The following is a 25,172-nucleotide window of genomic DNA, read 5'->3' on the forward strand; positions in this document are numbered from 1 at the left end:
GGCTGGAAGCAGCCCATACTCTACTTGGAACAAATGGAGAGGAGAATTTTGTTGGGACTTCTGAAGGGATGTGTCTTATAAAAGTACTCCCATCACTTTATAGACAGAGGCAGTATATATATATTTTTAAGATTTCTTTATTAGAGAGCATGAGCACATGTGAGAGCAGGGTGGGTGGTGGTGGGGAGGAGTGGAGGGAGAGGGAGAGAAGCAGATTCCTTTTTTTTTTTTTTTAGCACAGAGCCCAACTCAAGGTGCCATCCCATATGAATCTGAGATCATGACCTGAGCTGAAATCAAGAGTCAGATGCTCAACTGACTAAGCCATCTAGGTGCCTAAGGCAGTGTACTCTTTTTTTTTTTTTTTTTTTAAGGCAGTGTACTCTTAAAGGTATTTTTCAAGTTTTCTTCTCCCCCTTTCTCCCCCTCCCTGGAAATCAGGAACATTTAGTCATTTGGGAGATAGATTTTTTTGTTTGTTTGTTTGTGACAGGAACCCTGTGGTATGGCTTCTGTGAATGAAACTGAATGAAACAACTTAAAACCTTGTCTACCCAAACTTTATCTTCAAGTAACTCATTAATATCTGGGAAGTTTAAATGACCCTGGCTAATGACATGTGAGGGGAAAATTGCCTGAAATTTCACTAAAGGCAGAGCCAACATGCTCTTTGTAGCTTATGTAGGATCACTAAAAATAAAATTGCTTTACATTCTTCTTCTTTTGTGTTTGTTTATAAGGAGTGTTTCAAGATTCAAGGGATTCTCTGTTAAGAAAAGGAAGCAAGAGTGTACAAATAGAGTGCTCTTACAATTTTGGGATTTAGTACATTTTTTGAGACTTATGTATGCAAGGAGATCCCAGGGCTGCAGATAATACTATTGGAGAGAATAGAATGTTAGGAAGACTTTGGGTCATGAAAAGGAGTGAGTTTTCCTTACGTTTTCTGATGTCTGAAATGAGGAGCCTTGAAGACCTTCAGAAATATTTTCTTATTGCTCATCCTTTAAACTAGGTCCTGGGGCTCTAGATCATGGTATGCAGAATCCTGGGAAGTCCAGAACATGACATAATGACCAATGGGCCTTTTTACTGGGATCTAAGTCTGAGCACATTGTTTTCAGTTGAACTCTTTGCAGCAAGTTGAGAGGGTTTAAAGACTGAGATGGGAAAGTTCTACCCTAAAAAGATACGACCTGAGCCTGGCCCCCTTCCACATTGCCCCTTTATTTAATTTGTCTTGGCTTTCTCTCTCCTCATGTCATCCCTCTTCCTGTCCTTGTACTTCTTTTTTTCTTCTCTTTGTCCCTTTCATTTAACATATCTTGCCTTGAATGAATATTTCTTAGATAATGTTTGATTCCAGTGGCTTCCTTCAGATCTAAGCAACTTCTAGAGTTTGTTCCAGAGAAGACAGACTAACATGGGTAGGAGGAGCTTGACTATGGACTATGGGTAGAGGGAGAGAGGAGTGAGGGATGAGAACATAATATAGGAGATGTGAAGGTGTTCTGTGCTTCCTGACCTTAGCTCCCTGGCTTCATCTCATAGGCAAGGGTTTGGGTTAAATCAGGTGGTGGGATGAGATTGCCTACCCATCATTCTTTCCACTGAAGCTTCCCCTTCCACTTTAGCTGGCAGGGCTGTACTTGCACTACAGAGGCTAAAGGTGGCAGATTTCATTTTGCTATCTCTTTTGCTTCCAGGATGGTAATCTGGAATAACAGGTAGGAAGAGATGTTTGCTAAAGGTCTTTTGGAAGAAATTTTCATCTCTTTGAAAAGAGAGACAAAGAGAGGGAAAGACCTATCTTCATTTCTAGATTTGGTCTAAATGCATATGGCATCTGGAGTTGCTACAGTTTGCATTTGGTCTGCATATGGCATCTGGTGTTACTACAGTTGCTACAGTTTTGCTACCAAGGGAGAATCATGATTGAACACTGCAAGGATGGCAGAGAAAAACATGGAAAGATCCTGGATCCTTGAGACCACCGAGCTGCCCATCCAAGTCTGGAGCATCTTATGTAATTGGCTTTATTGTTTAAGCTATTTTTAGTTGGAATTTCTGCTACCTAAGCTAAAACCATTTAGATGGGAACTAGCAAGCACAACCTCGTGGTTGGGCTTTTATTTTATGCTAACTTTTAGTTTCTTTAATTTCACATATTAAACAGACAAAGCATTCTATTTACGTGGCTTTCTCCAATGCCCTTTACTATCCAGAAGCTGAGAGTTCATTCCTTGATTGTCTTTATAAACTTTTCTAATAAAATACTTAGTGAATCCAAAGCCTATGGCCATCACACTAGAGTAAAAAAATTGGTTTCAGTAATCTTTTTCTGATTTTCTAATGAATGGTATATCATGCTGGATGACTAAAGGCAGAGTGTCCATTCTGATAAGATCTACAGCGTATTGGTGATGCAAGTACAGAAGAGCCTTTCTTCTTGTTTGATTACTCCTTCCATGCATCCCTTCCAGAAAAAAAGGTCTGAAAGGTTCTCCATGTTTAACACACACTGAGCTCTGTAGTAAAATACAATTTTGTGTGCCATGCCCTCCCTCCCCCACCAGTACTGTTTCTGTATATAGCAAGTTAAAAATTGTATTAATCTGTGTGCCTCGTTCATCACTTCATTCTCCTTACTAAAAGCTTCTGGATGTACTCATTCAGCCTCTATACTGATCCCTCTGAGGAGGAGTGTACATTGTCTGACTGCACCTTAGGCAGTGAAAGAGAATCTGGAGTGAAGATGGAGGGGAAGGTAATATGAGGGGTGAGCCAGGATGGGACTGAAGGAATTTGTGGTAGGTAAAAGTTTGAGAGAGCCATGGGAACAGGTTCAGGTTGAGGTCAGAGCGTGGGAGAGAAACTTAGGCAGGGCTGCCAGTCACCCAGTTTACACAAGGATGGCCAAATGAGTTATTGGCAGTCAGTGTTCATTCTGAGAGATCAGTACCTGAGCTCTGACAGTTAATAATATTTTGAATATCACCTCTGGAATTATGGGAATTGAAAAATCGTTGGGAGATACAGGTCCTCTGTGGTGTTAGAGGTTTGAAATAAAAGTTTTATAAAAACAACCTGGGATAACATTTTAATTTCTTTTGGTGTGTGTGTGTGTGTGTGTGTGTGTATGTGTGTGTTTAAAATCTGAATTAGTACTCTGGGACTGAAGCATTACTCCAGGAAGCACAATCTAGAGGTGTTACCTATATAATCATTTTTTTTAAATGGGAAAAGAGTGATTGAGACACTGGACTCCACTGGACTCCAACTGTTTTTATTCAAATACAGGAAATATAGGGTTTTTCCCCTTAAGACTTAAGAGTTTAAAGCACTAAATTTAGCACCCTATAAATATGTTTGCTTTTTTGAGAAAAATCTTATTTCTTACCAGGAAGTGTTGTAGTGATAGAGTGATGGAACAAAAGTCTTATGAGCTTCTCTTGTTGTGTATTTTTCTCTAAACATATTCTTGCCTTTCAGAACCACTGTTAAACCAGTGTGTCATCCACAGCTATGTTGTGAAATAATTAATATTGTATCTAAGTTTAAATTTAGCTTCTACTTGCTTATGAATCCAAATTCAGAAACCTATTCCCTTTGGACAAAAACAAGGAAGAAATATAACTGCAGATGGAGCTGGGACAGCCTAATAGTGTGGCAAACTGGTATGCGGACCAGGGAGGAAAATGCTTTCTTTTCATGTAGTACTAGACTAGTGTCCTCTGGCAGAAGTATAACATGAGCCATAAACATGACCCCCGTATGTAATTTCAAATGTTCTAGTAGCCCTATTTAAAAAATGCAAAAAGAAATAGATGAAGTTAGTTTTAAATACATTTATCTCTATGTATCTGAAATACTATTATTCTAATTGGTAGTCAGTATTAAAAATTACTAAGATACATCAGTTATTTTATTTTTTGGTACTATTTGAAATCAAGTTGCCTTTTGTACTTCTAGCATGTCTGAATACGAGCTAGCCATATTTTCAGTGCTCAGTAGCCATGTGTAGTCAGGGGGTACTGTACTGAATACCATAGGTCTAGACTACTTCTAAAAAGATAATCATTCTATTTTTCACCTGATGCTCACAACAGATCAAAATGGTACATAGGCAGAGATGATTACTTTTTCTTCTAGCCCTATAAGGACCTCCTTGTTAATGTATCTGGGACCAACTTATGAAATGTTTGCCATAGGGCAATAAGAGAAAGGATTGGCTTTAACATGGAAAGGGGATACTCAGGAGACTCAAAGCTTTGTGAAGTGGTCATGGCACAGTACTTGAAGATTTTTATGATTAGTATTTATGATCTAGGCTATCCAGATGGTGTCTTTCATGAAAATAGGTATGGAAAGTATAGTTATTTATCAGGAACAATATGGTATAATGGAATGATTTCTAGATCAAGGGTCAGGAGAACTGGACACTAGTCCAGGTACTGGTCTGAAGGGAGAAAAGCCTGTTAGTATCCATTTTCTTACCTAATTCTTACAATAAGCCTAATGGGTGGGAATTACAACCAACTCCAGTTAACAGAGAAAGAAATGGAGCCTGGAGAGGTGGTGTCTTGACTTATCATAGATTTAGGATAAAATCTCAGTTCTGATTTTAAAGCTGCTATGTTCTTAATATTATAGCCTATATGTATGGCATATAGTAGCTTTATCTTTTGTGAATTAGGGTTCACCTAAAGAAACAGAGCAGGCATGCATGCATGCATGTGTGTGTGTGATAAATATCTGTTACAGGGAATTGGCTAATTCAATTTTGGAGATTAGTTACGCAAATCCCTGTAAGGATGTCATATCTACATTTGATGCTGGAGTCCACAGAAGAGGCAGTGATAAAGGGAAGATGACAAGCATGCTGGAAGCCACAGCATGAGCTGGAACACCATGAGATCAAACCGAGCTCCATTGCCATCTTGTTGCCTCTCCCCCTTGTTCATAAAAGAATTCTGCAGAAACTAGTGTTCTTCATCATGGAATGAAACACATATACTTGGCCCAGGAGTCAGAGAACCTGAAGGGGAGGATCCAGGGGAAGGTGGAGCCTTGCAGGTCCTGTAGCTGTTTCATAGCAGTGAGCTAAGTCAACTGATCAGCAACAAAGTGTAAGAGTGACAAAATGGCTAGAGCTTCCCGTGATCACTTTTCCAAGGAATCTTCCCTGTGGCCCACCTTGATGGGAAACACATAAGGGAATTCTGGGTAATGTAGTTCAGTCTATTCAAGTTGACACATAACAAAGCCACCACATAGGTATTGGGTAAATATTTGTTAAATGAATGAATGAATATTGTGCTGCTTCCCTTGGAAGTTCTTTGGAAACCAGAACATCTAATGCCTCTTATAAGCCAAGCCATTTGGAATCAGTCACTTAATCCTTTGAGTCTGTTTGTCTATAAAACTCCCAAGAACAATCCCTGTTTTCCCTATTTAATAGGACTTATATAGAGATCAGTTGAGATGATCTGAACAAAAGCACTGTGAACGTTATAAAGCATAAAACACAGGTAATGTAGTATTATTTTAATTATGAATGTTGTTACTACTTGAGCTTCCTAATTGATCACATAGAGTAATAGTTCCTGAGCAATTTGCCTTTTAGGTGTACCAGGGAGGTTAAATTGGATGATGAATATAGAAGTACTCTGTCAGCTATGCCATAGCATATACTTCAAAGGTGAGACTTCAATTATCATTCAACACTGAGCTACATTTGCACATAATGTTTTAGTTCTGGGCTAAATGGCGTAGAGGGACAAGCGTATAATTGGTAATCCTGGGAGCTGGAGGGCAGTGGCCATTTCTCAGATGGGAGTTGTGGGCAGTGGATAAAGTTTCTGTCCTATAAGTCTGAGCTTGGATTTCATAGCAGCCAAACTTGCTCAGCAAGATGAAGAAATCCCTGCGGAAGTTCTTAGTGAAGATGGCATAGAGGAAGGGGTTGGCACAGGAATTGATGGGATAGAACAGGACCAGGAGGATCTTTGACTTGGACACAGTGATGAGGGGCACCTTGAGGGAGGCAGAGATGGCAAAGAAGGAGATGGGCGCCATGCAGAGGAAGTCTGTGAAGATGAGCATGGCCATGCGCTTGGCAATCTTGGTATCACTAGAGGAGGACACGATGTTGGGGTTTCTCACTGTGAGGTAGATGTGAGCATAGCAGCCACAGATGACCACAAAGGCCAGGACATTGAGCACAAGGAGGGACATAACATACAGCTGTGACACGGGGCTGTCAATATCCATGGGCAGGCAGATGCTCACCTTCATGTAGCTGCTGATGCCAAAGATGGGAAAGAGTGCAACTGCAAAAGCAAAGATCCAGCCAAGCAGCATGACCCCAGCAGCGTGGCGGAGCTGCACTTTGCACTCTAGCTGCATGGCATGGGTGATGGTGTGCCATCTTTCCAGTGTTATGGCTGTCAGAGTATAGACTGAGAGCTCACTGGCAAAGACTGTGAAAAAGCCAGCAGCATCACAGCCTGCTCCAGTTTGCCAGTCAATGGCATAGTTGTGGTACTGGCTTTTGGTGTAGATATCAACTGATGCTATGAGCAGCAGGTAGATTCCAATGCAGAGATCGGCAAAGGCCAGGTTGCACATAAGGAACCGGGGGACTGTGAGTTTGTATTGGCTGGTAATCAGGATCACCAACACAATGATATTCCCTGTGATGGCCAGGATGCTAATAAACCATATCAAGACTCTGAGAATATCATGCCCCATGATATCTTCACATGGATTGAATGCATCTGGCTTAGGGGAGCAAGTCACATCAACCACTTCATTGCATAAGTCATAGTCAAATTCACTGTACATCATGTCAAATCCTTTGGCGTAACTGGATTCCTCGTCTTCTGCCAAAGAGATTCTCTGACCCCTAGCCTGAGTCATATCCTCAATTTCTCGTCTTAAAATAGATTTGTTGCAAATCGGATGAAGCTCAGAGCTAGAAAAATACAAAAAAGGAACAGAATCAGCATCCTGGGTCCGGAATGGCAAATACATCACTGTTTCTGCCCAGGGTAGAAATGATGGGGTTTCTTCCTGAATTTTTTTTTTCTCTTCTCAGTCTGTCTGCCCTTGAGGCTAAGCTCAAGGGTTAATGGTGCTTACTGTAAATGAACAGAATGACATGTGTATATATTCCTAGAGTTGGATGGCCCACTGGGGAAACCATCTGGCCACAACCTGAATGTGGGAGGAAGGCGCCTGGGACTAGCTAAGCTTTGCTGTTAAGTGCAAATAATTTACAGACCTTATATCTACTCCACCCTTTGCCTTTCCCTTTTCTATTCAGCTATCTGTTAATATGCCTGAGTAGGATATAATGCTATTCCTCTACTCTCTACTCCACTTGCTGGAAGATCTGGACTGTTTTCTAACTGAAATGAGAACTTACTTGCTGCTTTTATCTACATGAAGCAGAGAAGCAGAGAAGCAGAGTCTATGGTCAGTTCCCAGCCAGGGCCTCTCTTTAGCTCTCTGGTACTCAGACAGGTGGGAGATCTGCTGATTAGCCCAAAAGGTTCCTCAGGATCCCCTTCTCTATTAGCTTACTTGCCAGGAGCCACACTAGGCCTCAGGTATATGTTGGCCTACAGGGTAAATCTGGATTTTGCATATTAAATAATTACTTAGTGAGTGCTGAGAGAGCAAACATAGGAATGCAAGGGAGAGTCTAATTCATTCTCAGATTATAACTCATTCCCTGGGGGAGCTTGGTCTTCTTGGGGTCACTTTCCTATCTTGGTTTTTCCTTTAAACTCAAATGTACAAGAGGCCTAGTCAACAGAATAGAGGTATTTTTGGAAGGGATTTGAACAAAAGCCAAATGATAAATATTCTACCTATATGGATGGTTAGTGCTTGTAAAGACCGGGGGTAATAGTTCTGTTTTGAAGCAAAGGCTAGAGGAAAAGAGATGTTTTACACTGAGTCTCTTCTGGATGGAAAAAATTTCACATAAACACATAAACTTTCTCCCACTCTCCCTTCCTGAGAACCAAACCCACAGCAATGTTAAGTGACTTTTTATTTCTCTCAAACCCTAACATGATCTCATATAAGTAGGGAAATGAGTGTTAAATCCTTTAAAGAATTCCCCCTCCATAAGGAGAGAGTAGTTGGGGGAGTAGAGGAGGTAAAGTTTGCATTTGATACTGAAGGAGGGGTCCTGGTTAAGTGTTATGACATATACGGACTAAACTTTTCCCCATCAACCTCTATGAGAAAAGGCTATTAGGGAGTATGCTTTCCTTTCTTTATTCCCTTCTGGGAAGTGAATTGAATTGCCAGGAAGTCATTGTCTCTTGGCCAAAGGGTCTCTCTTTCTCTTTTTTAATCCTGGTGATGCCAAAGACAGGAAAGGATTTAATCCTGGATAATGTGTCATCTTTCATTTTAGGGACTGGTTGGGCTTCTCATATCACTCACAGGTTGCATTAAAGGAGCAAAACAATAGTGTATATGTAATTGAAAAAGCCAGAAAAATCTTTTGGTTTTTGTCCGAGATCTTACCAGAAAAGAGATGGGCCCAGAGAGGACAGGACAATCACTGTGGTCCTTCATCTAACTTGTGACTCCTGAACCCTGTCATTGGATTAGTAGCAGCCCAATTGAAAGAATAGAAAGTAAGTAATCTGGTGCCTACAGATGACAATTCCGTTCAGTAAACTAGATCTGACTTAATCATCTAGAGACCGCTTCACTTCCTGGGGCTTAGTTGGCTTCTGTGAAGATTCTTAATGTTGATAATGCTGCTAACATATTTTTTTTTTTTTTTGCTGCTAACATATTTTAAATATTGATGCTTCCCTTTCCTGAAACAGAAATGACCCAACCACATGAATATAGAAGAGGTAAACAATGTGTGTCTCTTAGAAAAGGATAGAAACAAAAATAGAAGTGAGGGACAGTAGTCTTGCTTCTGCAATACTTTAGCAAATAATAAGCATCATAAAGAGTTGGGAATTCTTGAACCCAGATAAACCAATGAACAGATTCTTAGGATGTGTGTAGTAGAATGGCCCAGAGGCTGGGCTTTGAAAATGAAGCAGAAGGTTTGGATCTAAGTTTGGTTGGTGTTGGTCAAGTTATTACTGTCTCTGAGCCTCTCTTTTTGCTTCTGTGAGAAGGGAATAAAAATACTATTGCCTTTGTGAGAATTATATGAGATAAAGTTGGGAAATATCATGGAGCCAGGCAGTGAGAATTCAGTGAATATGAGTAATACCAAGAAGATGACAGTGGTTACTTACTGAGTTTATGTTGGGGTCCAGACCCTGAGTGGGTACTTAGATGTATATGCCACAGTGCACCAATTTAAAATCTAGTTGTGAAGGAAAGGCCTAAATAAAACTAGCATCACAAAATGAGCAAAATAACATTACAAGTTGAGGGTAGAACTCTCACAAAGAGCTATATGGTTCAAGGACAAATAAGGTGTGTTAATAAGGTCATTTGGTGAAAGTCCAGGAGGGCTGTTGACCAAAACCTCACAGTCACAAGGACCTAACATTTACATCTTGGGCATTGTTGCCAAATGAGGATTGGAAGAACAATTGCATCATACAACTTTAAACCTGAATCTCATTACTAAACCACATCTACTAGGGTATATAATGAAGTGACATCGTTAAAAAAATCTTGTAGTTATCTCACGAATATCATAACTATTTTGTGTTTGTGAGTTTGTTAAATATAAAAACTCAATGCTCACTGCAATTTTTGTTACTCTGTTTTGGCATCTCTTCCTAGGAAAGGGGTAGACCTCTCCTTTGCTGTACCAGACAGGCCCTGATGGTAAATTACAATAGGGACCTAGCAAGGATGAGAGCCAGGTGGTTTGGGGGCAATCAAGGAAGGCTTTAAGTCATGGGACAATGTTAGACACACCTGGAAATTTCTGGTTAGGAGGAACTCTGATGCTGCCTCTATGTTACCAGGGGGTGGCAAGACCAGAGGAATCTGAGCAATGCAGGTAGGTAACATATTCCTGTAGTGTGTTAGCACTGGGCCAGGCAGCATATAACATGCAGTTCTTACAATGATCTTGACAACCTCGGAGATTGGTCCTGAAGGGCATTGAGTTCCAGGGTTTTCTTTGGTAAATTGGTATCTTTCTTGCCCTGGCTGGAATAACTTGTCTGGAATATAAAAGAGGCAAACCTTGCTCCCCAGCCTAAGCCCTTCCACCTTGTAATCATCAGGAAGAAATTCCTGGGCCCTTGAGCTAATGTGTGAGAAGTGTCCGATTCTGGATTCTCACTGATACATGGTATTTCTGAAAAGTAGCCCCTTGTCTGCAAATCTTTGGAATGGGTGTGAGTGTGGGCTTCTAGTTACTTTGAAAACATTTTAGGTATATACTGTTCTTTGTTTTGTTTTTATCTTGCTTTTGAGCAGGGGCTAAGTCTACATGGGCGGGTGAATGTGTGTGAAGGTCATTCAATAGAGGAGACTGTAACATACAGTGAAATGACACAGGGAAGCTCTATTAGTGCTGTGGTGCTATACAAGAGTGTGGCAAGGCATCATCTGAGTGTGAGTGCGTGGTATGGACTGTGTTAGTGAGCTCAGGGGAGGGTGCAGGCTTTGAGAACTCCTCCTACCCGGTGCATTCTACATGCCTTGGATCCTTTAAATGTCTGAAACATTTATATGCAATCTCCAAAAGAGTCCCTCTCCACTTTCTCTCCAGATCCTCTCTGATTACATCATCTTTTTTACCAGTTGCCTCCTGGGTTTTGTCTCTGTCTGGATTACCCTCTTTTCTGGGCTTCTTCAAATTTGACCAGCCTTGAAAGCCAAAGTGAACAGATGTCCCAATCTGAGTCCTCCCTGTGAGGTGCTAAGATCCAAAGATGGATTAAGGAGTCTTGGAGGGGTTGGGATGTATTGTGTATGTGCACATCAGTGTCTGGTAGGGCATTTATGCTTCTCTCCTCCAAAGTTGACTTGTATGGTCCCTGGAACATGTATAGGTGGCAGAGTGTGGGACTTGAAAAATAAATCCATAAGAAAAAAGGGAAAAATACTCATTAAGTATCAGCTATGAGTCAGGCACTATACTTGGTGTTTTTCATGTTGCCTCATTTAATATTTGGAAGATTATCTACCATTGTGGGTAGCCCTCTGCTGTGAGCCCATTTCAGGAAAATTGGAAACCCTTCACAATACTGAAGTTTCGATTTAGAATATGCCTACAGGCTTTTATCAGGGAGGTCTCTGTAAGTGGATTCACTTCATGCCACAGATAAATAGAAGTTGCGCACCAAAATGCCAAAGTGGGGCTCAAGGGATGGACATAGGAAGACTCACATTTGCCGTCTCCAGTTTGCAAAGGCACAGCAATGGCTAGGGTAGGTGAGGCTGGCCTCCATGAGGGCGACAAACTTCTCCAGACTGGGAAGCTTTTTCAAGTTGTATGTTGACCTGGCCCGGAACTTCTTGAGATTTTCTAAGCCATAGCTAGGCAGGGAATGGATCCTGGTTCTTGAAATGTCTCTAGAAGTATAAAATGTAAATATAACTTGATTATTATGGACCTAAAATTTTCTGCTTGATTAGCAGGCAAAATGGCAGACACAGTAGTGATATTCTTACATGGGTGAGGAGGGAGATACCAGTTGATCCAACATACCTCAGCCAGATCAATATGTAGCTACGAGGACATTTGGTTTCCTGGAGGCCTGGCCTTTGTGTTTGCATAGGAGGATGTAGATAACAGGCCTCTCAAGATACCTGGATATACTCTCATCCTGCCTGACCTGGGGCTTAACTTTAGCCATCTCTCCTTCTATAGTCTGTCTTGAAATAGGTATCCACTAATTTACATAGGCTCAAGAGATTAAAGCCATTTCCTCCCCACCATAAAGTCAGCTATAAAAATATTTGTGATGAGCTGGTGTAGAACCTGTGGCCAAATTTTAGAAAAGTAAGAAGGAAAAGCACCATAAGGGGAAGAAGAATCTGGTAGGCAGTAGAGGCACCCTCGGTACAAAGTCAAAGTGGTGATAGAGAGTGGTGGTAATGACAGCCAGACTAGCCCGTGTATGTACCCTGCTCCCCTACCTATTAGATTTGTGACCTTGGTAAAGTACTGTCATTTCTCCGTGTCTATTTCCTCAGCCATAAAATAGGAATGGTAATAATCGTAGCTACCCCAGAGGGCTGTTGGGACAACTAAATGATTTAAAAGTACACAAGAAACTTCCTGGCCAATGGACAGCACTTAATGACTGGCAGCAATTCTCAGTAAACTTCTCTGTCTCTCGTACATAGTTATTCTTGCTTTGTAGGAGTCTCTGCCTGAGCAAAGCAGAGGGGATCTACATGAAGGGCCCCCCCAAAATGGACAATTTAATCAGGTCCATATCCCTGGAGGGCTCTGAAGTCCTATTCTTTCTGGCAACTGCACCAGTGACATTGGGTACTTTCTGGCAGCATGATTGGCAGCTGTAACTCCCAAAACAACCAAGACTAGCCAGTGGGAGGAAGGAGCTTTAAATGGTACCAGCTTAGACCTGTTGGGGCCAGCAGGTTAGTGAAGGAGTGCTTCTGATGGGGTGGTGGTAGCAAGTGATGACCAGGTTGGGCTCATCTCAGGACACTTGGATATACATGGCAAAGGAGAATCTTTTAATGTCTGCATTTCCTATAAGTCAAAGCATTGGGTACTTAGAGCAATGAAACTTGGGTGTATGAAAATATTTTTGCTGTGCCATATGTTCTCACAGTCTGGTGAAAATTACATTCTCCAAACCTTGTTGTCATTGCATCATTCATTTGCTTTCTCAAAAATCCTTAATACTTCCTGTTGTCCAATGAAACCCACCCCTATCGCTTCTCGGCCTTTTGGCTAAGATCAAGTGAAACTCACCCCTAACTGCTTCTCTATTTGTCACCTCCATTTCCCAATTAAACATAAGATAATTACACCAGTACCTGCTACTGACAGCTATTTTCTCATAATCCAATCTGATTTCTTCCCAACCCCTAGAGAAATACTCACCAAGGTCCTATCTTCATTCTAAGCTTCTCGATTTCTCAGTTATGTTTACATGTAAAACATTCATTCTTCCTTGAGACTTTTTCATGGCATCACATTCTATTTAATTTTTTCTGACATCTTCTTTGACCTGTATTTTGTTATCCTTTCTCCTCTATCTTTCCTTTAAATATTGGAGTTTCTCCAACCTTAAGTCACTTCTGACTGTATATAACTTTCTCAGGTGATCTTACCCACGTCCTTGGTTTCAGATACCAGAGATAGGCTGATGGTTTCTGAATATATATCCCAGCTCAGATCCTACTTCTGCACCCCAGGCCCAGATAATCAGTTGTCCATCAGACCCCACTATTTTGATGACTGTCAGGTATTAAAACTGAATTTACTACCTTCTATGTAGGTATGTTCCTCCTTTTGTTTTGCCCATGTCAGCAAATGACTCCTCCATTTCCCCCTGTTGTTCAAGATGGAAATTGGAAGAAGTCCTTCATTCCTCCCTCTGCCTCAGTTGGACATTGGGTTTTTTGTCTTCTTAGGCCTGACTTTACATCTGTTTCAAATCAAATTACACTTCCACCGCTTTAGTTTAAGTCACCTAGACAAAGTCAGTATTCTCATAACTATTCTTGTGACCATGGCATTCCTCAGGGTTCTCCAGGGAAATAGAACCAATAGGATATAAAGAGATAGATTTATTATGAGAATTGCCTCATGGGATTATGGGGACTGAGAAATTCTGTGACATGCCATCTGTAAGCTGGAGAATTCAGAAAGCTGTGGTATAATTGAGTCCAAGTCCAAAGGCCTATGAACAGGGAGGCCACTGGTCTAAGTCCCAGTGTGGAAAGCCTCAAGAACCAGGAACTCCAATATCTGATGGCCAGAGAAGATAGATTTTCCAGCTTCAGATGAAAGCAAGTAAATGTGTATTTTCTCTGCCTTTTTGTTTTTGGGCCCTCAACTGATTGAATGATGCCCACCCACATTGGGGAATGAGATCTTCCTTTACTTAGTCTACTGATTCAAATGCTAATCTCTTCTGGGAACAGTCTCATAGGTAGACCCAGAAATGTTTGGGTACCTTGCTGTCTGGGCATCCCACAGCCCAGTCAAGTTGACAAATAAAAATAACCATCACAGCCATCTCTCTCTCTCCTTCTCTCTCCAATGTAATTTTTACACTGCAGATTGGCATTTTTACAAAATTATAACCCAATCAAATTGTGGCTTCCTGCTTAAAACTCTTCAATGATTGCACTGGATGTGCTGTGTGGATCATTTGTCCGGTTTCTCTAACATCCAATCTGTGCCCTTCTCTATGCTCTGCACTGCAGGAGGGGTGGCCTCCACAGTTTCCTTTTCCTAGATACCACCTTGTCAGTCAGCTTTCAGTTGGGTTCAGCAAATGAAACTGGTGGGAGACTGGAGGGTAAGAGGAGGAGTAAAAGTTAAGGTATTTCTCATCTGTCCTCCACAGTTTATCTAATGACTCCAACTGTCACTAGATCTGCTGAGGATCCAGCTTCTACTCAATTGGTCCTCAAGTCCTAGATTTAGGACTCGGTTGGTTACCTACCAATGCTAATCCCTGGACTGCTTATCCTCTGCTTGATATTTGCACAAATTTACATTTGAGAGGTAGTGGAGGTGATGGTTACCTTTATGTAATACCTATATATATTTCACTTAATCCTTTCCTTGTTAGTTCCAACAAATTTGGTAAACTTGGCATCTGTCATTCAAATACTTCTGTGTGCTTACTGATTTTTCTTTTTAAGCATTTTATTTATTTATTCATGAGAGACACAGAGAGAGAGGCAGAGACATAGGCAGAGGGAGAAGCAAGCTCCATGCAGGGATCCCGACTCTGGACTCGATCCTGGGTCTCCAGGATCACACCCTGGGCTGAAGGCGGCGCTAAACTGCTGAGCCACCCGGGCTGCCCTGCTTACTTATTTTTTGCTTGCTTATTCTATCACTACTGAGAGAAGTGCATTAAAATCTCCAACTATGTTTTTGGACTTGTATACTACTACTTTTAGTTTTGTCAGTTTTGTTATACATATTCATATATATGAAAAATTCTAGGTACATACAAATTGAGCAGTTTAAAATTTTCCTGGTGACTTGTATTATATCTAGTAATATTTGTCTCCTAACGCTTTGGATGCTGCTTCTTCACAGGTTTCCTCCCTGACCACCAACTGTTGGAGTATCTGTGAGCTCAGGGCCTAGACTTCTTTCCTCTGTTTTCACTTAATCTGTAGGTTTGTTCATCTAGTCTTACAGCTTAAACACCATTTTCTGTTGATGGATCACTTATATTTATCCCTAGACTATCCTTCTCTCCCAAACTGCAGGCTCTTAAATTCAGCTGCCTCCTTAAAATCTCTATTTAGATGTCTAATGGGAAGGCCAAACTTTGGATATTAAAAATCAGACACCTGATTGTCCCCCTAAACCTGCTCCACTTGGCACTTTTCCAGTTGTTAATGTAAAAACTTGAAAGGCATGTCTGGCCCCTCTCATACTTCGTATGCAAACCCTCAGCAGAATATCTTGTCTTTATTTTCCACATATGTCTGGAACTTAAGTTCTCACAACATTCATTGCTATCACCATGGGGTAAAAGGTCTGGTGTTCCAAGGTGTCTTTTCTAGTTATTTCCTAAGCATTACAATTTTCAGAGCTGGGGTTCCTGGAAATAAGAGTCTGATCCAAGAGCCTTTGTCCCTGTGCTAAGTCTTCATTCTCCACTGCTCAATGATCCAGCTGTCGTGGCCTGTTCTCCACTTACACTTCCCATTGTTCCAGAGCTTCTCAACATTCTTTTCTGCCCTAGAAAATCTCTTCTAATTTCTGTGTTCACACAATTGCTACACTGACCGTTTCTGCTACTGACACTCACTCTGGTCTCTGTGTGCAATTTCTTGTTTCAACTGGCTTTTCTCCCCCCAACCCCCTCACATGTGAAAGGAAGCAGACTACTCATTTTGTCTAAAACAGTTCAAGGCTCCATCTGAGGAATGAGATGAAGGCATAAAAAAAGTCCTTCAGGAACAATTTAAGCCAGGGCAATCATTACCTGCCATGAACATTTTTCATATTTTTAAAAGCAAGCAATATAAAACAGAGGACTATTTTTTCTAGTTACATTCCCCCCTTGAGTTCAGAATATAAAAAATTCACATTAAATTAAGATTTCTAAAAATAAACAAATTTTTATATCCCATGCTGTGCTCTCTTCTTATCTCAGAGACTGTGGTAGATTAAAGATGACTGCGAATTCTTTACACTCTTCCCATCCAGGGTCTACTTGCCTTCCCTTGAATTCAGGCTGCACTGTGATGTCTTTGGACTATAATAGAGTATGATGAAAGTGTTGCTTTACCAGCTCTGGACCTTGACTTTAAGAGCTCTGACAGCTTCTATATTGGTCTCACAGAACCCTAAGCTGCCATGAAAGAACTCTGAATGCCCTGAGACAGCCATGCTGGGAAAAGTCTGAGCTGTGTGTAGGGGTCCCAGGGGATGAGACGATCTATGTGTGCGTGTGCATGTGTGTGTGTGTGTGTGTGTGTGTGTGTGTGTGTGTGTAGGAAGGGAGGGAGAGAGACAGAAATGAGCACAAATACACAGGGCATGTGAGTGAAGGGGACCACTTGGACATAGATCTCCAGTCACCTGAGCTGACATCATATGGATCAGTGACAAGCCACCCACATTTCTGAAACAAGATTATGAACAAAATGGAATGGTTGTTTTGAGCCACTAAGTTTTAGGACAGTTTTTATGCCATAATAGAGATCCCAGACTCCCACTGAAGTCTCTGTGATTCTATCCATCATTTTTTCCTTGACTGCCATTAAGTGTGCAATTGCATAATATATTCTGTATATTTTATGCCTTTCTCACCACTTACTTTGTTTTACATACTAGCTCTTGGTATTTGCATTTTATTTTCTCTTTGATGGAAGAGGGCTCCTTGCATTCTCAGCAGTGCCTTTCAGGTAGTAAGCACCCAGAAAATTGTTGCTTTGTTTGGAGAGACTCTGGGGGGTGACACTAAACAAGGATGAGAAAGGAAAAGCTAGGTCACTCTGGCCAACTGTGATGTCCCCTGACTTCTGGCTGTTTCATAGAATCTCCCACCTTGTGCTATCTCTTCCATTGTTTTGTATTGCTTGACTCTTCATGTATGTTTATTTTGTCTGCTCAGATTTCAGATGCTCTGAGAGCTGGGATTCTTTAAGATACTTTTGGTATTACACATTGTATCTAGCACAGAGCTGGGCTCAGGAAATCTATTTTGTAGATAGTGGCCTGTGGAGCAGAGATGCCTCATTACTAGAATCCTAGTAGGAATGAGAGGCTAGAGCAAGTCTTACTGGAGAGCCATGCTAAAGGGAGAAGCATGCAAAGCAGACTGAGAGAGGAACTCTGGTTTTCAAGGTTGTTCAGCAAAACAGTGCTTCTGCAGCAGGCTATTACATGTGACTGAGAGTATCAAAGGCACCAAGGGAGGGAGCAACCTTGTGCTAAGTTTACAAGGAGATGGACACGTATGATAGAAGCAGCGGAGTAATATGTTGGGTGGATTGACCTGAATGCCTGGGGGTTAGATTGGGAAGGCTGCCTGGGAAGCTTTGGTGCCTTTCCTCCTGCTATTGTTGCGGAGCTAGCTTGTAGTGCAGATTCCTCCTTCTACAGCTACAAAATACATGAGCTGTTGTCATTAGCTAGAACTAGGTGGCTTCGCAGCTGTGAGGCTAAGGCATCTTGTCAGAGTCCTGGGATCCAGATCTTCTGTTGGTGGATGTTGAAAGGAGGGAGTGGTTGGTGGGAGAGAAATGTAGAGTCACTCACAGTTCAGTAAAGCCAGTCTTCAGCAAAGTGGTTCCTGGGTGACAGGTAAGCAAAAGTCTTTATTAGAAGGGTTTACTTAGAGCTTGCTGGATACTTGCTGGAGTGAGTAAACCTGGGACCTGTCAACACTTCCAAGTTTGGGACTGTCAGAAAAATGTTTCTTTGGTACCTCAATGGATTAAGAAAAAGCCAGAGAAATTTCTATCAGCAGGGACAAAGATAAGTGGATAGTGTTGAGTGTGGTTTGAGCCTTTACAAATATTCCCACTTTTGCTGTCTGTTCCCCTAAAATTCTCTGTCTCTACCTTTTTTCACTGGCTATGATCTTTCTGCATGGACTGGAAACCTAATGTTTGATTTCAATTTCTTCATAAAAGCACTTTTTCTACTTAGGATGCAAATACATGGGAAGGAGGGATTGAAGTGTGGAGGTAACAAAGTAAGTCTTGAGAACCTTGAGCCTGGCACATAGTAGGTGCCTATAAATCCTTGTTAAGTGCATTGGAAGGAGAAAGGATTGCAAGTAGGAAGGGAATGAAGTGACTATTGCAGGAAGTCAGGCATAAGCACTCTTTTCCCCACATACTGTCACTTCATCTGTTAAAGTCACTGCATCACATGACAAAGATTTATTGGGCATCTACTCTGTTATTATAGCCGCCCCAGGAAAATTTCTGCAGAGCATGTTGTTCTGGGCAGTAACATTTGTCCCTCGACCAGAATGATACTTGAGGGCAGGCACTGTTTACTTTTAAATCTCTCCATCCCTTACACCTAGCATAGTACCAGATACATAGTAGGTGCTCAATCGACATCTACTAAATGTAGGACATGTACGACCCAATATGCTCAGTGGATAGCTGAGAAGGTTTATTATTGATGTGGTTCTGGGGCTGGTGGGCTGGACAAGTGGGGAGGGCTAGTTGTGAGCTGGTGTTTTTAATCCTTCTCTTTCAGGCTGGTCTAATAACTTTCTTTTTTTAAAGATGTCACTTTGGTTAACATTTCAGCACATGCTATATTTGGCAGTAACTGGTTTTGAGAATTTAAGTCCTGAAAATACTAACAGGAGACATACCGGGATGATGGCTGGCACTAAAGAGATTTGGTAATCCTAAATTGTTTCAACATTGTTAGGGTTCCTGGTTTTGAGACACAAAGCAAAAAGGAGACAGCTGTCAGTAATAAGGCACAGAGTCAGGAGAGGCAGGAGTTAAATTGCACTCTGTGCCCCATTTAATAAAGTATGTTATAGCCAGTGCCACAAATTTGATTTGAACAATTTCTATTTTTCCAGCAAAGATGTTATTACAGGTCAATCATTTCCATAAGTGAGAGCACATTTCTGGTGTATAGTACACTGACAGATGGCTAGAAGACCTCTCTTTCATGATCCCAGGCGGAATAAAAAGGCAATTTACTATCTATAGGACTGTGGGTACACTGGTAATGGAAGAGAATCATTCTTATACAAATAACTCCGTGTTTGAATCTGAACTATCAAATGAATCTGAGCTATAGCCAAATCAATTTGATAAACCATCAGAATATGATTGTACTGGCTCCAGCCTGCAAAGGCAATGCATTAAATTTTCCCCACAGGAAACAGTTACCCAAGGAAACAGCAATTGCTTGATTGCTTAAAACACACACACACACACACACACACACACACACACACACACACGCCACAAAACTTGAGTGAATTCAGAATATAAGGTGAAAACTTAAGATGGCCACTGATGTTCAAGGCCGACTCCTGAGGGGGAAATGGATATGCTAGGCTTCTCCTCTGAAACTTAGTGGAGTGTGTGTATGTGTGTGTGCACGCGTGCACATGCCCCTGGCTTTGTCCACATCTATTTCTCTTTGTAGTGGAACATCTCACTCTTGTACCCTCAGGTGTTCAGTGATTCCCTGTTTTTCACTCAACTAAAAATTTTTGCCTTAAGTAAAGGAGTTATTGGTTTGGGTTCCCTTCCTTTAACTCTCTTGGAATCCTTTGCATGCATCTCCTGGGGACAAAGGACTGAATCTGTTGGGAAAGCAGGTTCACCATAGTCAGCTTGTGAGGAGATATCCTGGAGACAGGGTGAAGCTTCCCGATTCCCAGCACTGGCTTCTGGAGCAGTAACATCAGCTTTACCTGGCAAGTTATTAGAGATGCAGGTTCTCAGGCTCACTCTTGACCTGGTGAATCAAACTCTGGGGGTGGGGATCTGCATTCCAGGGTTTTATAAGCATGCCTAGTGATTATGATGCATGATCAAATTTAGAACCACTCACAGCTGAGCTGCTTATGGCTGAGCTCTACTCTGGAATTGTCTTCACCTGATGTATCCAAGATTTGCCTCCTCCCCAGGGAGGAGCTTGCAGCTCATGATTATTGATGAAGAAGACTGGCCTCTTGCCTTTACTTAATTTGGTAAAACTTTGAAGGGCCATCGTAATTTCACAGCTCCCATGGAATTAGCTGAGGCTTCTGTTACTTTTTTTTTTCTTTTGAGGCTTCTGTTTCAAATCCATTGCAGTTTGACTTCCCTCTTAGTCTGATGGTATTCACAGCAAGTACTTCCCACATACTCCACTAGCACTCCCCAGTAAGCCTCCTGCATGCAAACATCCATATCACAGTCTTATTTGGGGGAATGGAACCCTGACTCAAGGCACCATCAAAGCCCTTGCCTGAGCAGCTAGCTACTGTGCACTAAGTGGTTTGCCCAATTTGTACTCCTCCTACTCATTAACCTGTAGCATCTGGGGTGGGCTAGTTCTCTGCACACACCAAAACCAGCAGCTCTCAGGTCAGTATTTGGCTGGGGTTGGCACCTCAAGTTGTAGAAGTAAGAAATGGAATAGACCATAGAATCCACGTTCAGCAAGCAGAGACTTGTAAAGACATCTGCATACTAACCTGAAAGCCCCAGAAAGGGAGGTTTGTTGTTAAGGTGATCCATCCTCTTGCCCCTAAAGGGAGGGGAAGAAGGCTAGCACATATTTTAAAAGTTATAGGCTAAGCTTTTGGCTAAGATCATGCACATACATGTATCCTCATGCATTGGGCTGAAAAGACGTGGGCAAGTATTATCACTCTCTACCCTTTTAAGTCATGGCAAGTGCTTCATGATTCCTTTAGTTTTTCTGTAAATGTTATTCACTTCATTCTGGCCAGATATGTTGCTGTGGTAAAAGGTTTGAAAAATGCACCTGTTACTTGAGGACTGCTTGTGAAGGTGACATCCGTCTTCCTGCTGGCATTTGTGGCAGGACTGGCTGGGGGATTCATGTCCAAGTTCTCCATTAGACACTCAGATGAGACACATGGTGCAGTGCCGCAGCCTGGGGCCTGCTTATGCACCTGTAGGAGATCTTCTTCTGTGCTCTGTGTACTTATTTACTGGTGTTCTGGGAGTCTGGTGCTCACAATTATTTTCCCTTTCTGTTTGAGTTCACAGCCAATTGTATAAGTTCTTGACATTTGATTAGACATATTTATGTGCTTTAGACAACATGATGTGGTGGGAATACATGGAACATAAGGCAGAAGACCTAGTTTCTGGTCCGGACTTTGCCACTTACAGTTCCAGTCTGATGTTCAGCAGGTCATTTTAAATTTCTAGCTCTGGTTTCCTGGATAAGGAGCTAGACTCATCAGATGCAGTCTAATTCAAATGTTCTTTGTATCAGGGTGATTAAGGTGCTATGATTTAATAGTACATCTGGCACAGGTAATATATGAAAACACATCCCATCATAGGAACATTCAAAATCCTTAGGACTTTCAGGTAAAGGAAATTGATAAACTGCTATTGTGGTGGTCAAAGACATACATCAACAGCACTGTCTCTGTTTTTTCCCCCAATACTTGAAGATGAGGAAATATTAAGCATTATACATTCTATTATGCCTGAGAACTACTTGGTACTTCATAACACACATCATGACTTACTATTTTAAGGTTTATATTTAATTATTGTCTGACCCTCTTAGGAGAATATAAACTTCCTGTGAGGAGACCAAGGCTTAGAGAGGCAAAGGAATGGTTTAAAACCAAGATAGTCTGCTCTGGCCTCTCTACTTTGATCACGCTGACATTTCCTTCTCTTGCATGTATTGGCCATCTCAAGGAAGGTATGCTAAAATAACCACTGAACTTTTCAAAGAGGCAAAATCCTACATATGGGTCAAATACATACTCTATCATCAATAATAACCATTTGTGGAGTTTCTCATCTACTGGACACGGTCTTGTTCTAGAGATACATTAGGTTTCAGCCTGAAGGAGAATACAAACTTTTGGGTGAAAAGGAGAAAGTGATGTTGACAGATGGGAGAGGAGAGAAGTAACCACATGTGGGAGCCTATGTTGACTACCAAATAGGACGTGCAGGCTAGTGGCTCTCAAATGCCTAAACTGACGTTGGGCAGGCCATAGAAAGATCATTTAGTAAAACTTCAGATTTTTTTTCATATGTTTATTTCATTGCTCACTATTTCTTTTTGCATCTGACGTCTTACTTTTTGGTTCCTTCCTTCCTGCAGTACATTCATCAGTAGATGGGGAGTACATCTTGTTGAGAGCCCAGGAAAACACATTTTAAAAGAGTCGGAGATTGGGGTCCCTGCCACCAATCTAAAACCTCATGTGATGTTTGAAGTTTGCGTTACATGCATGTGTTACCTATTCAGAGAAGAAAAAAAATTAATTTAGAAAGGCTGCAGAGTTCAAGGGAAGAAGAATTCACTGTTGGCTGTTGCCACACAGGGAAGAGGTGGCAGCAGGAATGACCCTAGTGGAAGGGCAGGGGCCCATGAAAAGAGAGTCTCTATCTCTTAGAGGGAGAGATAGAGATGAGGAAGCAGCACCAGGAGAAGAGGTGGTGCTGTGGGGCACCGCATGGAGCCCAAAAGATCTGGATTGAGGCAAAAGGGATCCAAAAATAGTTGTGTGTGTATATCTTTCAGAGGAAGAAACTCCTGGACATTGAAGATGAGGAAGGAGAACTATGCTTTCCCTTCCAGGGAAGAAATGTATAGTGGCTAAGAGCTTGTGCTCTGAGTCAGACTAATCTAGTGTTAAGTGTAGGCTTCAAAATTCGCATGACTTTGGGTGAGTTAGTTAACCCCTCCCATGAAAGTCAGTTTTTCCTTCTCTAAAATGGGAACAATAGCTCCTACCACAGAGGTTTTATAAGGATTACATTTGAAAGTGCATCTTAAGCTTTTAAAACACTGTCTGGGGCTTGATAAGTGCTCATCAAACATTAGTTGCTGTTATTATTGCTGTTATATTATTGTAAGTCAGTGTAGATGAGCCCAAAATTGTCCCTCTAAGTCTTTGTAGATGACACAAATAAAAATTGACCTTAATTGTCAGCCCTATATGGGAAGCTTCTCTGAATTGGAGAAAGTTGACTTCTAGCTTGTACATGTTAATCTCCAGCACATGGAAACAGGGGAAGCTACTTACAGAATGACTGGTCCAGAGGCTCCGTGGAAAACATCATTAGGCAATTCTTCCAAATTATTGTTATCACTTAGATTCCTGGGGATGGAGTTGAAGAGAGAAGAAGGGAAACACAAAGCCACATAGATGTTACTGTTGTAAGAGCCATTTCCCTCTAAATGGCCTGGAAGAAGAGACAGGGCTACTTACAGCTCATCTAGTTGGGTTCCGTTGAATGCGCAGTTGTGTATTTCTTGAATGCCATTCTTATTCAGCCATCTGAAATAAAAGGCCCATTAAAAAACCAATAATGTCAGATGCAAACAATACAGGGGTTTCATAATTGGAAGCACTGGGGCAAGGTCAGACATTGCAGGTTATTGGCATAAATAAAATGCCACCCGTAAGGCTCAGGGACAGGAGTGGGAGGGAGACTGATTTATCACTGTATAACCTCATGTGATGTTTGAAGTTTGCGTTACATGCATGTGTTACCTATTCAGAGAAGAAAAAAAAATTAATTTAGAAAAGACCTGCTTAGACCTAGCACCTGGCTCCTGTAAGGTCTTCGCACACATCATTAGTGTGCAGAGATGGTGCCATGGGGGGTGGGGGTGGGTTAAGACAAAGATCTTTCCCATCCTGAAAGACTGAAATCATACAATTATTGGACAAGTGTTTATAAGACAAAGGACATTCTGTATCCCCTTTCTGTAAGGCCTTAAGCCTCTCACCCATGCTTACCCGTAGCAGCAGGCCTGACTGTCATCAAAAAGTGATCTAATTAAGCTGTCAGACAACCTGAACATCTCCTGTGACCCGCAGGGACCTGGTTATTGGAGGTTTGTGGAGGTGGCTCTGGGTTAAGCCAGAAAGGAAGAGAAATCAATTACAAAGACTCTGGGCTGTGGCAGGGCGCAGTAGTGTGAGTGGGAATAGGAGGGGGCTCTGTGGCTGATGGGGGCTGGATGTGGAACAGTCAGCCTGATTGTGCAAAGGACAGTGAACAGGTTTGCCTGGGTAGGGGAGCCCAAGGACACCTTGGGCCGACAGCTCTGCACTGCTGTGCTCCTGGGTGGATCTGAAAACAAAAATGAAATCCAAGGTCGGGAGAGCTTAGCCTGAAGAGCCTTTGACCACCTGCTCTTGATTTGCTGTCAGGTTCTTTTCCCTGTCAGGCTCAGTGGGTTTACAAATAACAGTGTTTGAAAAGCTGACCCAGAGAGTCTCCTGCACATTCAGGACTCTATTTCCCAGCTTGCAATGGGTAGCTAGAAACACAATCACAGGATGCCAACCGTATGTTTTTTTTCTTCTTCCTGAGAACCTGTTTACATAAAGCAATCCAGACAGGGGCAAGGTAAATCTTTTTAAAACATTAGCAACCAGTTGGTGGGTTCTGATGGCCAGGAAGTGGCCACGCACCCCTGCATTGCACCTGCTTTGCAACTACCTGCTTGGAACCCCGCTGTCTAGCCTGTGGACAGCTTTGTCAGCCTTTGCCTGGTAGTAAGTTGCTGCAACAGCTGCTCCTAACCTGTGGGATGTAGATCCCTGGGATTTTCAATCAAACACAGGGATCAGCAAGCTTTTCCTGTAAAGGGCCAGGTAGGACATCTTAGGTTTTGTGGGCCAAGAGGCAAAATGGAGAAAACTACATGGGTATTTTATAAGGTACTTATAAAACAATGTTGACAAATGTTTTGACCAAACTTAAAAAACAATAATAGAGTACAATTTTTCTCTTTTTTTTGGTAATAGAGGCTTACTGAAAAGAATGAATTTTTTTTCTTTTTTTGGGGGGTAGGATGCCATGTTGCT

At 41.7% G+C, this 25,172-nt stretch overlaps 1 protein-coding gene across 7 annotated transcripts in view; it reads right to left on the bottom strand.

The window, feature by feature from the left end:
* Positions 1-337: 337 nt before the first annotated feature.
* FSHR (follicle stimulating hormone receptor) overlaps positions 338-25,172 on the bottom strand; it is a 173,800-nt gene continuing 148,965 nt past the window's right edge. For all 7 annotated transcript variants that reach the window (XM_072768299.1, XM_072768302.1, XM_072768301.1 and 4 more), the window contains 4 exons: positions 23,562-23,630; positions 23,376-23,450; positions 11,350-11,535; positions 338-6,976 (listed from right to left, as the gene is read on the bottom strand). In XM_072768299.1, coding sequence (XP_072624400.1) covers positions 5,752-6,976; positions 11,350-11,535; positions 23,376-23,450; positions 23,562-23,630 — 1,555 coding nt within the window. In that variant the 3' untranslated portion in view covers positions 338-5,751. The remainder of the gene's footprint in view (positions 6,977-11,349; positions 11,536-23,375; positions 23,451-23,561; positions 23,631-25,172) is intronic.

The sequence above is a fragment of the Canis lupus genome, chromosome 11 (assembly GCF_048164855.1).
Source record: "Canis lupus baileyi chromosome 11, mCanLup2.hap1, whole genome shotgun sequence".
NCBI lineage: Eukaryota > Metazoa > Chordata > Mammalia > Carnivora > Canidae > Canis > Canis lupus.